This window comes from Scophthalmus maximus, chromosome 1 (assembly GCF_022379125.1).
Source record: "Scophthalmus maximus strain ysfricsl-2021 chromosome 1, ASM2237912v1, whole genome shotgun sequence".
Classification (NCBI taxonomy): domain Eukaryota; kingdom Metazoa; phylum Chordata; class Actinopteri; order Pleuronectiformes; family Scophthalmidae; genus Scophthalmus; species Scophthalmus maximus.
The window spans coordinates 7,714,881-7,731,457 of NC_061515.1; the positions used below are offsets into that span (position 1 = coordinate 7,714,881).

Sequence of the window (16,577 nt, forward strand, 5' to 3'; positions counted from 1 at the left end):
TATGAATCCACAATCAAGTGAGCGTTCTGGACAACGTCAAGCGTCCGCCACAGCAGACATGTCTTCCGGCCAAGAAAGAAAACGTGCTTAACATTTTGTAGAGTTTATCTTTGAATAAGGCATCTGGATCAGCCGGGTGATGGGGACGCTGAAGGTGACCCTCTGGAAAACTAATTTAGAAAAAAACTTTATAGAGGCATAAATATCTCAGTGTATCTCAATGTTGTTCTTGATTTCCTTCTTTTTGTTGATACCACATGGGAAGAAGAGGCATCTAGAGAAAAAAAAAATGCTTACATCAGGTAAGAAAATATGTAATGACAGGAAAGAGAGAGAGAGAGAGAGAGAGAGAGAGAGGAGCAGAAGCTCGGATGAGGAGGGAGGGGGGGAGGAGAGTGATGGTGATGTGGAGGGGGGAGGGGGGAGGGGGGTGTTGTTGATTGTTTCTCATATTTGAAGAGTGGTCCCGCGGACAGATCTCCATACCACGCCACAGGGCACCCTGGGCTCTGTGCGTCTGTCACTGCAGGGCTTTCTTACAACTCCCCATAGATTTACACCAGCTCCTCTCATCTTTTTTTTTCCCGTCTCCATCTTCCTCTCCTCTTTTACCGTGAGTCTGTCTCTCAGTCCAGTTGTTATTTCCGTTTTGTTTTTTTAACTGCTATATTTGACTTAACGTGAGTCTTAACTTCTCAAGGACGGTCTGCGTGAATATGGTCAGCATCAGTTTGCAGCATCAAGGACGAACACCGGCACAACTCTAATTGAATTATCGTAACGGACAACTTGAGGAGCTTTTACCTGTCATTGTTGTGAGGTGAGTGTTTGATTTCCATACATATTTTTTTTGGAAGGGGAAATCCTTTTTGCAGTAATACAGAATGAGGCTGCAGCCTAAGGCGCTCCTAATTGTCTTAGTTTGTCAAGAAATTTAGAAAACAAATAATTGAATTTGCCAACATTTGACTAATTTAGTGGAGTAACCGAGGTTTAAATAATGTTGCGATGGCTTGAGAAATCAGGTTTCCATTGTTTAACACTGGCAGGGTTCACATTATCCTTAAAACTGTGAGTTTTGAGTTTTCAACAAATTTCCGTGAAAAAAAAATATAAGAAAACAAAAACAAATGCATCACTTTATCTATTGCAGTAATTGAAACATGTCTAATATGATAATTGTTATTAAATGCATAAGCATGGGCCCATTACTAATACTTTTTTTTCTGATGAATGTCATTTTAAGAAGAAAAAATCAGTACTAGAAATCCGAACCAAATCTGCTGAACAGCGTGTTGTGGGTAAACGGGGTAGTAGACACTGGGGCAAATCTGTGAGCAAAATGGCGATCAACAAGTGTGAAATTAAATGAGCACGCTGCGGTGGCCCTGTAGACACTCCCCCCACCCCATCTTCTTCCCCTTATCACTCTGGGACCAGATCCTATCACTCTGGGTTTTATTTGTATTTTGACTCTGATCTATACATTTAAGTATCCATATTTATCTTTTTTAATTTTTTTTAATTTAATTGCAGATTTATTGTTGCAATGCTGTGGTGAGTTCCAATTAGAGTTGCTCTTTTTTTATGGTTGCAGCAATAGCCTAATTTTCCATTAAGGAAATTAGTGATTGTCCCAGACAAGTCTCTCTTGGAAATCTAGACCCTGTGTCTCAATGAGATTACCTGTATAAATAAAGGTTAAATAAAGATATAAATAAAAAAAATTCTATATGTTTTCTGTCATCCACCTTCCTTCCTCTGCAGAAGCTACCGGCTTTTCACGGCCCACCCTCCATGCTGATGGAGAGAGCCGCTGCCGGTGCCATGTCCTCGGCTGTAGCCCCAGAAAAAAACAATTCCAACACCATGGGCCCCAAAGAGGTCAGTGCAGATCTGAAACATTCAGTGGATTAATGGCATACAATTCAGTCTGATTGAGAAAACCTTATTTAATCACTGCGCGGTGCACGCCATTTCATTTATAAATATTTCTCAATTTATGTATTGGTGGAAAAAAAAGGAATCACATTGATTATGAAATCCACGTTTTCTAAAAGTTAAAATCCACAATTTACTTGTAGTGCAGATGATGTAATTACAAACCCTCGGCTGGTGCATGAAATGAAGGTGGTGGTCACCGTCACCGAGCTGAGAGAATAATGAAAAATGAGGATAAGACTTGGGTGGTGAAAAGTCATTAAATCACATATATGTATATGCATGTGCATGTAAATATGAACACTCTGTGGTTCTGTCATTTTAAGGTTTGTACTGAGGATATTTAGAATGACAGAAACGAATTGTCTGATGATTCTACGTAGTCTCCGATTTGATCATTGACTTCACGGCCCCCTCAGGTGGAGCTGATCCTTGTAAAGGAGCAGAATGGGGTCCAGTTCACCACGACCACCTTGGTGGCTCCGACCCCAACTCAGACCAGCCCCAGTGGGGAAGAGGAGCGGGAGACCTGGGGCAAGAAAATTGACTTCCTGCTGTCGGTCATCGGATTCGCCGTGGACCTCGCCAACGTCTGGAGATTCCCCTACCTCTGCTACAAGAACGGAGGAGGTGAGGTGGATGAAAGGAGTGGGGGGGGGGGGGATTTACACACACTGGCACTTGATATCACACATATGCAGGTGATGTGTATGTTTGTGTGTGTGTTTGTTTCAGATACTTGCCTATCGACATTTGGGATTTTTCTTTTTCCCATCATCCCCCTTTACAGAGACCAAAATAGGGGGGAAACCACAACAGCTGCTCCGAATAGATTAGCTCAAACAGCCACTGCCGCTAATTATGGCCTAACATAGAGCCCTCATTATGTTTAAGAGCTGTAAATGATAGTGTGGCCGCGGTTCGAGGCTGACGCCAGGCTGCTCCGGGGACACTGTACTGTATGTCCCCCAAATCCAACGTGCTGCCACACCTGTATCCAGGGGACCGTATTCTTGAGAGTCATTTAAAGGCAAACTATATTCACATTTTACATAATCATGCTCAAAAAACTAAATCAGATATCTGGCTTGAAATTGCATATCACAAGAATTCTCCATCAAATATTCCTTACTATCAGATTACTAAGCCAATTTTTTCTTATAACTGTCTTTTTTAATAAGTTTGTGTAGCCTTCTAAATCTGTGTGTGTGTGTGTGTGTGTGTGTGTGTGTGTGTGTGCGTGTTTGCAGGTGCATTCCTGGTGCCATACCTGTTCTTCATGGTGATAGCAGGCATGCCTCTCTTCTACATGGAGCTGGCTCTGGGACAGTACAACAGGGAGGGGGCAGCGGGGGTGTGGAAGATCTGTCCTATATTTAAAGGTATGAAGTGTCGCGTCGTGTCACAGGAGACATCATGTATTATACACAGACTCATTAGCACGATGTACCTACCCAACCAAATGCACTTTCTCAACACCTGCATTTTCGTACGGGAATGCATGTACATACATATTTTCGCAGCATGACTTGCATTCTCTCCGTGTGTGTGTGTGCGTGTGTGCATCCGCCTGCCTGCATGCCTGCCTGTCTGATAATATACTTCCTTTAATATCCACATGTCATTCCGTCTGCTCGTCTGCCCACATGCCTCCCCGTCCACACGCCAGTCTCTTTTGTCCGCTCGTCTCTTTGTCGAGCAGCGACAGGCGTTGTTTATCCTCCCGGGGACGCCAGGTTCTGTTGGCACTCAGATGGAAAGCAAATGAAAATTGGGCTTTTAAGACTCTCGTCCCGGTCGTCCAAATCCTTCCGTCAAACAGTGGCGGCGGCCGACACTCTCTCGGTACTTTTCAACACATCAATAAGCAAAGCGCAGTTTAGGGAGAATGTCAACCAGACATACGCTGGAGAAAGATCAATCCACATTTCAGAGCAAAGTCATTGGGGGAAAACTTTACTTTTCGTGCTTTTGCAAGTTCTGTGAGCACATTTTATCTTAAAAGTTACAGTATTCATTTAAAATCCACATTTGATGCATTTCAGCCATCTGAAATCCGGAATCAAATACTGTTATTACCAGCAGACCATCTGTTGCTTCACATAGTGCGAAGCCATGCCGCTGCCTTTTGTGGATTATGTCCTTGCTGGTCTGAAGGTGGCCCATAGTGTGTACATGCTGCTTTGTGTGTGTGTGTGTGTGTGTGTGTGTGTGTGTGTGTGTGTGTGTGTGTGTGTGTGTGTGTGTGTGTGTGTGTGTGTGTGTGTGTGTGTGTGTGTGTGTGTGTGTGTGTCCGTCCGTGTGTGTGTGTGTGTGTGTGTGTCTGCGTGTGTGTCCGTGTGTGTGTGTGTCCGTGTGTGTGTGTGTCCCCTTGTGTGTGTGTGTCCGTGTGTGTGTCCGTGTGTGTGTCCGTGTGTGTGTCCGTGCCTCCTGCGTGTGCACATGTGCCGTCTGTCAGGGACCCACACTGAGTACGCTGACGTTCTAATCACACGCTTCGCACTCTCTCTGCCTCTCAGCGGGGGGATAACAGTAATTATTCAAACATACACATGCCCATATTGACAGTAATTATTCCGATCAACAGGCTGGTTTCCTCTCAGGATCAATGCATTCGAAGAAAAGGACTGTGGGAAGGGGAGACGGGAGGAGAGAGATGGAGAGATAGCGTGGCGGCATGTGGTGCTAATAAGAGGCAAATATCACATCCACGTTACGAACGGAATCAATAAGGCACAGTTATGGTCAAGCCTCTTCGCAAAGGTTAACGATTAAATTCAGCCTTAGAAGATTGGACATTGCTAAAGATTTATGCAAAGGGTAGATGTGGTGATAATTAAAGCATGGAAAGGCAAGTTTTGCCGCTGTATCGTAGAATACTGTACGCGTGTACGCCATCCCCCGCTCGCCGCTCTCTGCAATCTCTGTCTTCGCGTGAGTTGGACATTTGTGTTCCCCCCGACAGGCGTTGGCTTCACGGTGATCCTCATTTCCCTCTACGTTGGCTTCTACTACAACGTCATCATCTCCTGGGCGCTGTTCTACCTCTTCTCCTCGTTCACCGGCGACCTGCCCTGGGTCCACTGCAACAACAGCTGGAACAGTCCCAACTGCTCCGACTGGGCGGACAACAGCTCAGCGAGTGACATTTACAAGGCCACGCCGGCGCAGGAGTACTTTGAGTGAGTTGCTCTGAACTTCATGATTGGAGTTTGTCCCACGTCGCTGTTGCTAATTCCCCCCTGTGACCAGGTGTCTCCCCCCCCCCGACGAGCGAGGGGTTGTTCTGTTGTGACAGCAGAGGCATTTCATCCACGCGAGCTGAGGTGGCAGAGTGCTATTTACACAGAGCCACCTGCAGACACTCCCGTCACCGGCTGATCTTCCTCAGATCGCCTCTGAAATTACCTGAATCAAGGCGGCGTCGACAATGTTCCGTGATTTTTATAGTCCGTCAGACATCGTAGAATGTCCTATAAAAGCACACTTTCAACATGAATATCGAGATACCCTTTTATTTTAGTGCAGTTCTTCCTGATTGGGCAGCCCGATCTTTGTCCCCTTTCTGATTTAATATAATGCAACATTTTGCAGTGTTTGCAACACAGGCACGCATTCCTAATGCAGTGTTGATTTGATAAGATTAGGGCCTCGAATGTCCCTTGCTACTGATTAACATTAGCTTCCAACAAGACCAGACGTTGGCCGTGGATCCAGTTTCATGCAGGATCAAGAGTCAGGTGTATAGATCCCTCTGATGCTGCAAATAATAGCAATGACTTGAGACTTTTCAGTGTCTTTGCCTCCTCGTCCCTGGCTTGGTCACGATGTCAAGGGCTTCTACCCTCTGCCCCGCTTCGCCGTTAGTCTTATAAAAACACGAAGCTTGTTCCAAGAAGACGCCTTTGCAACGAGACCTTAAGATTGGTCTTGGTGGCTTGGTATGAAATGTTCACACTATTCTTGAACTGTAAATGTTGGACTCGGCAGTTGTCGCTGACCAGGATATTCCCTTTCCTTAGTCGAGGGGTGCTCCACATCCAGGACAGCAACGGCATCGATGACCTGGGTCGCCCACGCTGGCAGTTGACGTCCTGTCTAGGCGTGGTGATTGTTCTGCTCTATTTCAGTCTCTGGAAGGGCGTCAAGACGTCTGGCAAGGTACAGTAGGAGCTCGCGTAGAATCCACGTTTCTTCACGTGAAAAAAAAACCAGAAAAGGACCAAACACTGCCCGATCACTTTGTATGCGAGTCGAGTCTCTTTAAGCTGTAGAGTTGCTTTGAGGTTGTGTGTGATAAGGAAATGCTGTGTTAAAGACCACTCTGCGTTTACGGCATAAATGTGTGTTTTTTTCTCCTCTCCAACTCGACTTTGCATGTGCATGGCCTTCTTTCAAATGTGCGGGATTTGTGTGTGTGTGTGTGTGTGTGTGTGTGTGTGTGTGTGTGTGTTTGTGTGTTTGTGTGTGTGTGTGTGTGTGTGTGTGTGTGTGTGTGTGTGTGTGTGTGTGTGTGTGTGTGTGTGTGTGTGTGTGTGTGTGTGTCTGTGTCTGTGTGTGCGCAACCCTTTCAGGTTGTGTGGATCACAGCCACCATGCCCTATGTGGTCCTGACTGTGCTGCTGCTCCGCGGAGTCACTCTGCCTGGAGCCATCGATGGCATTAAGGCCTATCTCTCCGTGGACTTCCTGAGACTCTGCGATGCCAAGGTGAGAGAGGAGGAGATGTGAGTGAGGCGAGAGTGGTGGGTTGAAAGAAGAAGAAGAAGAAGAAGAACGCGGGGAGGCAGACACAAAGGCTAAAAGGCACATTAAAGTGAAGCTGTGATTTGTAATTTTTCATTTTCTTCCCTCTATCTTACATCATCAGTAATTTGTTGAATGATGTGACCTGTGCACATCACACACGAGCAGGCATAGGTTAACACATACATTGTTAGTCACATATACTACACACATATACTAAGTACTTTCATTGGTGGAGGGTACATTTCTTCATTATAATCTCTTGAGAGTACTACATAACAATCCCCCAAGACCTCAGTCGCAATGAGCCTCATTTCATTTGTACGACAAAACCCTGAGTGCGACATCAGTTTTAAAAGACCTGCGCTGTTCATAGATAACATCAGACAGACGTCCCTTAAAGGAATAAAACGCACTGGTTCACGATGACAAGTACCATTAAAGAGGGATTCCCTCAGGGAGAAGAGAAAAAAAAAATGCGGGAAAATTGTTGGTGTAACTCGTTTGTAATATTTACCTTATCTTCGACACCCACTGTAACATTACAATGCCATATTCACCTTGATAGCAGCCGCCGAGGTGCTGGATAAGTAAGCATGCGGGACTAAAGGACTTATTTATGGAGAAAGCGAGACAAAGCAAGAAGGCGAGCGATGGAGAGATGCACGGTAGCAATTGGAGAATTAGATTAGATAGATGCATGGAGCAGCAATTTGCAAAATTACCCCCCGTATTCACAAGCGTCTTTCATCTACTACCGTTGAATGAGTTTCCTGCAATTATCCCTAATAATGGCTTTTTTCCTCTCCTGTGCCTTTTGTTTGCCGCTTCACACGAGTGTGCTCGTTCTGTCGCTTTTACCCAGGTCTGGATCGAGGCAGCGACACAGATCTGCTTCTCGCTGGGAGTGGGGTTTGGTGTGCTAATTGCCTTTTCCAGCTACAACAAATTCAGCAACAACTGTTACAGGTAAAGACACACACACACACACACACACACACACACACACACACACACACACACACACACACACACACACACACACACACACACACACACACACACAGGGAGAGGCAGGGCAGGGGACAGGGAGTGGCTTCCACTCATGCACACACACACACACACACACACACTCACACACGCATGCATACACACACACTCACACACACACGCGCAGCATAAGCAGGTGAATTACAATAACCTTTGAAGCTCCTTGAAACCCGCAATGTCTTTGACAGCACGCTGTGCAGCAGACAGCCGTTACACCTATCGAAACTGTTGCACTCTTTGAAAATCATCAGCATTGCACGGGAGGCTTTCATACTCTCCCTCTCTGTCTATCCTCTATCTTTTTCATATGTTTCTGATAACCGACACGTGATGACACTGATCGCCTAGAGGAATTACTCCTGAGGTTGATTTTTGAGGACGCTACCGTAAGATCATTTTAATCAGCTGTCTTATTTCTGACCGTCTTTTCAGAAAGGTTCAGGTCTAAGTAATCGGCTAATTTATGTATATGTTTTTATTTTATTATTTACTTAAACCTTGCAGGGGGCTAGACCCCATCTTTCCTCAAAAGAAGGCTGGATGACTGACAAGATGTTATTACTGACACAATAATCCATGAAATCAAACCAGGTTCGCTAAACTGTTCTGCCTCCCAGACGCATCAGAGTGATTATCATATAGAAGCCAAGAGGTTGGTGTTTTATGATGGCTGTTGAATATATATATATATATATATATATTCTTTTTACATTCTAATTCTGGCCTGCTTTTTTTCTTCTTCTTTTTATTTGATTTCATTGATCCAGAGACGCCATCATCACCACCTCCATCAACTCTTTAACCAGTTTCTTCTCCGGCTTTGTGGTCTTCTCCTTCCTCGGTTACATGTCGCATAAACACAACGTGGACCTGGACAAAGTTGCCAGAGATGGTATGGCATTTCCTGCAAAAGGTTTACGGTGTAATAGTCACTGTCAATATAGTAGCACAGTATTATCTGTATTCTTTAGAGTGTCAGTGATATTAATGATGGGCGGCTTTTGTCGTGAACTCAAATAACTCGATGTAAATGCTGTCTTGCTTACAACTCAATTAAGTATAATCCTCTGACTTTATTTTATATATATATATATATATATATATTTTTTTTTTTTTTTACATGTATGTTATATACACTCTTAGACTATACATTTCAGACATGTATTTTGGAGATAGCGTTTAGTTCTGTTTTCATGTCTCGTCTTGATTTTATTGTTCTTCAGGTGCTGGGTTGGTGTTTGTCATTTACCCAGAGGCCATTGCAACATTACCCGGGTCATCGGTGTGGGCGGTTATCTTCTTCATCATGTTGCTGACGCTGGGCATTGACAGTGCTGTGAGCGTGTGCCCACACACACACACACACACACACACACTACTGCTTTTTATTTATTTTAAATTTTTTAGCGTATGTCCTGACATTCGTTGGACATAATGTCAAAATAACTATTTCGTTAGATTGACATCTACATCTACTGAGCAGCTCGGCCCTCACTGACTTTGCGTTTCCTCCTCACTCTTGTGTCTTTCGTCGAAGATGGGTGGGATGGAGTCGGTGATCACGGGGCTGATCGACGAATTCAAATTCCTCCACAAGCACAGAGAGCTGTTCACCCTCTTCATTGTCGTTGCCACCTTTCTCATATCCCTCTTCTGTGTTACAAATGTAAGTATCGCTGAGGAGTCTGTTGTTGCACGTCGGTCTCGTTGGTTGATGTCCACCTTTGCACAGCGGTGACACAGTAGAAACTTTATACTCACATGTTATCCTCTGGTTGAAACACTGTCCTGACAATTAAAGGTAGACCGGCATCTTCAAATGCAATGGACTTAATAAACAAAATGTATTCGCTGTAACCCTCTGTGTGTCTCTTTACAGGGCGGGATGTATGTGTTTACTCTGCTGGACCACTATGCAGCCGGGACATCGATCCTCTTCGGAGTGCTTATTGAAGCCATCGGCATTGCATGGTTCTATGGTGAGAAAGACGGACAGGTGAAAAGAAGACGAGACGAGACAGACGATTCATGTTTTCATGGCCAGCGGGACTAATGCTATATTAGGGGCTTGATGAGAAATCTGCTGGTGGAAGTGTTCTGTGCCTCAACACGACATATTTCTATTAGACATGAGGGTACCTCGGCTAGAGGGTCTGTTCCCCGCTAAAGGCTTTGGCCTCTTCAGTCTCTCCGGTCTCCGGTTTGTGTGCATGTGCGGTTAAGGCGGCGGTGGGAAAAGCTCAGTGAGGTTAAATGGCCCTAAGTTTTGACTCCCGCCACTGTACGTGTTAATTCGGCAGTGGTGAGTCGCACATACAGTAAAGAAATTGCAGCGTGGGAACAGGCCATTTATCACGGACAAGAGGCAGCTGTCTAATAGCCAGATTCTAGATTAGTCGTGGGTGGCAAGAGGTGGGGGGGGGGGGGGGCTCAAGTTCTCTCCAGATGGCCAGATTCTTCTGACTCTGTATTTGCCACCATTGCCACAATGCTAGAAGTTTTTAAGTTGAATTCCTCCCCACAACATATGAATTATTATTTACTTATCCCAGAGAAAAGTGATCATTTTGTGATCGACATGACTCTGAAGTGATATTATTCTTTCTGCACTGTAGCCTACCTGAAATCTATCAGCAGAACAAGGAAGAAATCCCCTTGTCATGTAGGAGTGAATTTTATTATTATTTAATATTTTTTTTATGTTTAAACTTACTCCTATTTAATAGACCCCTGTCAATGCTAAGCAGATTGGTGACCTCACTTGGACAGCTAAAACAGTATAGTGGTATTATCTGGTTTGGATTATCCTCAGTTACTGTACATTTCTGTGAGCTAAAGACGGAACTGTTTTTCCTGATGAATATTTATATTTGCATATGTTTCCCTGCTTTTGCACCACCAGCAGGGAGAAGAACGATGACAAAAATTTGACCCTCATTTTGAAACATCAGCAAGCACGAAATCGTATAAAACCCATCGAAAAGGTCGGGGAAAAAAAACAGTCGACCTGAACTTCTGCATTGAGTTTCTTGTCTCACGGCTCCTGGACCCGACTGTGTGGAGAGATTTGTAGAAAAGGGCTCAAATTCTAACCAGGCCCGAAGGCGGCGGGGGGGCAGCATATCGGACCACTGTGAGGGGTCGTGACCTTGGCAAGCCAGATAAATCAAGCCTGAGGCTTCACTGGGCCTTTTCCCCCTTCCCCTTAACCCCTGTCCACTGTGGTCTTTTCTCTGCTGTCCACTATATAAAACGTTTAAGGTACCTGGTCGTCAGTCTGGATATATTCCCCTGCAGTGCAAGATGCCTTCCAGGCAGGAAGGCACAAGAGAAAAATGTAGAGAAGGAGAATAATGAAATGCAAAAAAAAAAAAACGAGCGGAGGCTCCTTACAGAATTGAATTTGAATGATCTGCCTTCTGTGTGGCCAACAAAAGCACCTTCTGCAATGGTGATAAACATTCAAGCACTTGAGATATTCCCAAGTGGAAACACGCCGAGTGTAAGAGAGAGATGACGAACGAAACCCCAGACCTGCTGTGAACGTGTGTTTCAGGAGTGGATCGTTTCAGTGACGACATAGAGGAGATGATTGGCCAGCGACCGGGCCTGTACTGGAGGCTGTGCTGGAAGTTTGTCAGCCCCTGCTTCCTCCTGGTGAGTCGTACTTTCCGAACACTGACAAAGGGAGAGTTGACGGATAGATAGATGGAGGGATGGAGGGGGAAACATTAGGCCAAGTGACATCTGACCTAATTCGCTTCCCCGCAGTTCATGGTGGTGGTGAGCTTCGCCACGTTCAACCCTCCGAACTACGGCTCCTACGTGTTCCCCCCGTGGGCCAACTCCGTGGGGTGGTGCCTGGCCATGTCCTCGATGACCATGGTGCCGCTCTACGCCATCTACAAACTCTGCACCCTGCAGGGAAAGTTTTGCAACGTAAGTCTGAGCCGCGTCTCCTCGGCCAAAGTGAGGTCAAACATGAGCGCTGGATCTTTTTATCTTCAGTTTGCTCTGTCGTGTCAAAGCCCCAATCGGCGCTCTGCTCGAGCAGACGGCTCTAATTTGCCCTCCTTTCTAACAGAGGCTGGCTTACGCCATCACCCCAGAGACGGAGCACCATTTGGTCGACAACGGCGAGGTCCGGCAGTTCACTGTGAGTGTTGACCTGACTCTGATTTCCAATAACCGCGTGTGCTTAAACATCACAACTATGCTCTATGCACATATGCATGTTAACAAACCATTTCAATTACATTCAACCATCATGATTGTGCACAGGGAGAAACTGTGCTGTTGTTTTATTTCATGGGCGTATTTCACATTTTTTCCCCCCCACAGCTGCAGCACTGGTTGGTGGTCTGAGAGCGACAGACACTGATAGAGAGAGAGAGAGAGAGAGAGAGAGAGAGAGAGAGAGAGGCAGAGTGAGAGTATGGACGTTGGGTGGATGAATGCATGCACAGCGAAGGCCTGTTGGAGCAAGAGAGGAAGAGAGCGATAGCCATTAAAAACCGGCGTCGGTGGTGGTGGTGGTGGTGGGAGCTCTTTTAAAGTGCTGACAAAAAGAAGAGAAAAAAGATATAATATATAGTGTTCTTTGATTTCAACGGTGGAATGTGTGAAGCTGTGCGTTGTCCACCATTGTGTGGACAATACTGGGATTCAGTCAGACAGTGTGGCGTGTGTCGTCTCAGCCCGTTACTCCCATAAAGACAAACGTCACAGTGAACTGTGAATTCTATGTTTTGGGGGAGTCGGTAAAACAATGCTCTGAATGTACATGGGTTGAAGAGTTTGAGATGCTACAAAAGAACTTTTTATTAGCGAATGACATTAGCGGTTTACTTTTTTTGTCATTCCGGATGTGTGGGCGGCGCGACGGAGGCCACAGGTTTCACCGAATCCCAGTCGCATTTCTTGTTCATGTAATCATTTATCGAGTAGCTCTTTAAAAAAAAAAAAAGACTGTTATTATGTTATGTCACAGATTTATCGAGGCATTGAAAGAAAGAAAAAGACTTACTTTTGTTTACATCATAATCATTTTACGGGAAAGTATAGCTGCTACATCAACACAACCAAAACATCTGAATAAGCTGAAATTGTCCCAGGAATAATTTACCTGACTGAGCTTTCTCACTGAGCTGGTTTAAAGAAAAGCTCATTATTTAAAGATCAACAAAAAATCAATTGTTGTGATAAAAGTCACTTCATCTCGCCACGTTCCTCCTTTTAGTTATGCGGGATTAAGCAACGGATCAACATTATTGAAACACTCCCGTTAAATTATAATCATGTGAAATCCTAGAAATTAAACTGTTGTCAGTGATACACAATAAAATATAATGTATCAATGAGACCTAAATAGTTTCAAGCAGCTGCTTTGGAGCCCTAATAAGTGAACATACACTCCACTCAACTTCCAAATAATTATCACTGACACACGGAGAAAATAAAAAAGCATAACCCACGTTGATATTTTTTCTGCCACATCCACCTCAGTTTCCTCGGTGGTCAGGACGCGCTGACTGTCACGTTTCCTCCAGAGAGCACGAAGCTTTAATTCAACCGTTTACAGAATCGTATTCACTATCTCAAGACTGTTTAAAAAAAACGCTGCTTTTTATTGAACCGCGACTGACTAGTGTGTAATGTAACATATGAAGTTATTTAAGTTATACAGTACATCTGTGTAAGTAAATGTAACGTAGAGGGGCTTGTACCGTATCGTATTGTAGCATTGAATAACAAGACCAACAAGATTACGTATATTATATATAACTCTATATATAATCTAAGATTATATATCCGAGGCCTGTTTCCCTTTCACTTGAACCGGAAAGTTGTCTCAAGACTTTTGTATATAATATATAATATTATTGCTCTGTTACTGTGGACTTGATATTAGCCTTAAGGACCGTGATGAGAATTACATGGGCAATCCATATAAACTGTTTGAATCGGAAACTATAAAACTTTTTTTCCTAACAGGTCAGGTGTGAGTTGTTTCTCACCTCGTGGTACATGTAACACCCTAAAGGGTTAATTATGTCCAAAACTGTATGCCTGTGCTGCTGTACTGTGCCTTGTGTTGTTCCTGACTGTATGACTTTGTTTTGTACTGTCAAATAAAGTATAATTATTTAAACTAGAATTTTTTTTTCTGAATTTGTGATCAAATTTAAGTTATTCATGCCAATATTTTTTTTTATCTCTTTCTCTCTAGCACCAGAGATGCTTTATAGAAAGTCAGATGCATAAAATTGGTCCGAGGTTATTTAGCCCACAAAATGGAAAAAATGACCAGTTGTTGTTCCCGGAGATATCGGTACATCGCATCACCGCGTTTGAATATTTAAGTTATGACTTTTTAATTCGACCACATGATTCGTGTACACTACTAACCCCACTGAAAGCTTTCTGTTTCCCCATTATTAGGTTTTCTTTAGCGGCTGTAGATACACAGTATGTATGTATGACCTATCATGATGTTGTGTTCAATATTCCAAAACGAGACATTGGTCATCGAGCCTCCAGACAGATCGATGTGCAAGTCTTGTGTCTGAACGGGAAAAAAAAGCACAAATGTGGGACCATCAGCACAATCCTAACACGATGAGCAGCACCTTTAATTGTAGTGAGCTTCTTTGAGATTGGTCAGCGTGACCCTGAATCAACAGTGTTCATTACAGTAACCAGAGAGTCGAAACGCACAGACAAGAGGGCCCGAATATCGACAGCACATAACATTTGAGGATGATTACTGTCTTAATAAGCTTTGGGATATATTGACATTGACGTTCTGATCAGTAGGTGTGGTCTGGCAGACGCACTTGATTTTTTTTTTTAAAGGTTTATACACTATAGACATATTGCAAAGGCAACAAGCCATATTTTTTTTAGGACGGGGCCGATTAGCCTCCGATTTATCATGAAGACTTATAATAGGCTTGTTCAGTAGTGACTTTTCTTAGGTTATTTCTCAACAAAGATGTTTTGTGTATAAAATGTGTGTGTGTGTGTGTGTGTGTGTGTGTGTGTGTGTGTGTGTGTGTGTGTGTGTGTGTGTGTGTGTGTGTGTGTGTGTGTGTGTGTGTGTGTGTGTGTGTGTGTGTGTGTGTGTGTGTGTGTGCGTGCGTGCGTGCGTGCGTGCGTGCGTGCGTGCGTGCGTGCGTGCGTGTCAGTCATAATTTCCCCCCACTTCATCCTGAGCCAAGTACAAAAACCTACCAAACCTTTGTCCCTTTGAGACCAATAATCCCTGATATGCTGCTTACAGGACATACGTCACCTATAGGGAATTATTACTGCAGCAAATACGCGTACATGCGTAGTTTAATTTTGATTCATGTTCCTCTTAATAAATGGGTCTTTAAATATGAATATTCACACTGCTCCTGTTTGCCATCACATCTCATAATAATAAATATGACCCTGTCCAAAAGTTTTTTTAATGTCGGCACACTGTACAGCAGAAGAAACCTGAACACGCAACTTTGGCAGTAGGCTACCTCCATAGAAAAATAAACATTATTCTAATAGCAGTAGTTTGAATATGTTGAAAATACAACTTAGTCTTACCGCAATGTAGTGTCAGGTAGAAAACCTGTTGATGTCACTAATCCCATCATCTCTGGTAGAGCACCTCTATGACAGATGTTTTCTGTGTATGTGGCCATACGAGGTTTAAAAGGTGCCGTTATAACATTATAACAGCAATTATGTATAATTCGATGTCGTGCTACTGGTGTTGAAACCTGGAAGGATATACATACAGAGAGTTGGAAGGAAACAGAGTTGACTTATTTGTTTGGCTTTGTGCCGAAAAATGATGCACATGATCGACAACGACCAACCTGCAGGTCTGACTTCACTGGCTCTCCCATTCAGAAAATGAAAGAATAGATGATTTATATTTTTGATCAGGGATGTCATTTGGAGAAAGAGACTAACTAGGGCTGCACGAGAGCGGGGTCATGGATTTGTTTCACACTTTTCACGCCGAGATTTCAACAGAGGCAAACATACTGTAGAGGATTTGAATAATAAGGCACATTTCAGAGATGTGTGTGAATGTGCGTGATGGTGACTGTGACCGAGTGTGAGTTATTATTTGGTGCCTTCTACTGGTGAAACAAAGGTACCGCATGACGCTCTGTGTACAGCATGTTGACATATTCACACAGCCCCCAGGTGCCTCAGTCCACAAAGAGAACACCTACGGGGTATAGTGAGAACTCATAATCACAGAAGTCCTTTCTACTCCAAGAAATTAAAATGTCCTGTGCAAAAAAAATACAAATACAAATACAAATACAATACAAATACAAAGAAACACATATTTACAACTGCATAGAAAGTGACATACAATCAACTAAAAATAATTTACAAACTGTAAAGAATGAAATCCCCTGGTAACACCTGAACCCATGAGCTCCAGGAATAAGATATGACAGACTACTGTCAGTCCACTAAAAAACTAAACACCATGAATCAATTCAGCATCTACTGTTCATCCGCTGTGGTTGGCAAAGGTGGGAAAGTGGGCTGCGCGTAATCGATCCCAGCAGACACTGGACGAGATTGCTGCTATTCCAAACACAACAACAATCGTTCACGTTCGATAATCCCGTGTGGAGAAGATGCAAACTCCCTAAACATCATAGAATACCACAACTAAATACATGTATTGTACATTTTCATCAGCAGTATCTGCCGGCCTGTACGTCTTTAACGTGGCAGCTTATGGATCCAGCATGTAGATTATAGGCCAAATTTTAATTCTCAATCCATCTTTCCTGTACATGATCATAGTCTGTACAGCTACAACTATCATCC

At 43.8% G+C, this 16,577-nt stretch overlaps 1 protein-coding gene across 1 annotated transcript; it reads left to right on the forward strand.

Moving 5' to 3' along the window:
- The first annotated feature begins 500 nt into the window (after nucleotides 1–500).
- slc6a3 (solute carrier family 6 member 3) lies at nucleotides 501–13,867 on the forward strand. Its single transcript, XM_035621594.2, has 16 exons — nucleotides 501–820; nucleotides 1,768–1,884; nucleotides 2,361–2,571; nucleotides 3,192–3,323; nucleotides 4,907–5,123; nucleotides 5,964–6,102; nucleotides 6,516–6,650; nucleotides 7,552–7,655; nucleotides 8,504–8,628; nucleotides 8,960–9,072; nucleotides 9,274–9,402; nucleotides 9,616–9,715; nucleotides 11,293–11,393; nucleotides 11,508–11,675; nucleotides 11,821–11,892; nucleotides 12,078–13,867. The coding sequence occupies exons 2-16, from the start codon at nucleotides 1,798–1,800 to the stop codon at nucleotides 12,099–12,101; spliced, it is 1,857 nt and encodes a 618-aa protein (XP_035477487.1). The 5' UTR covers nucleotides 501–820; nucleotides 1,768–1,797; the 3' UTR covers nucleotides 12,102–13,867.
- Nucleotides 13,868–16,577: the final 2,710 nt, after the last annotated feature.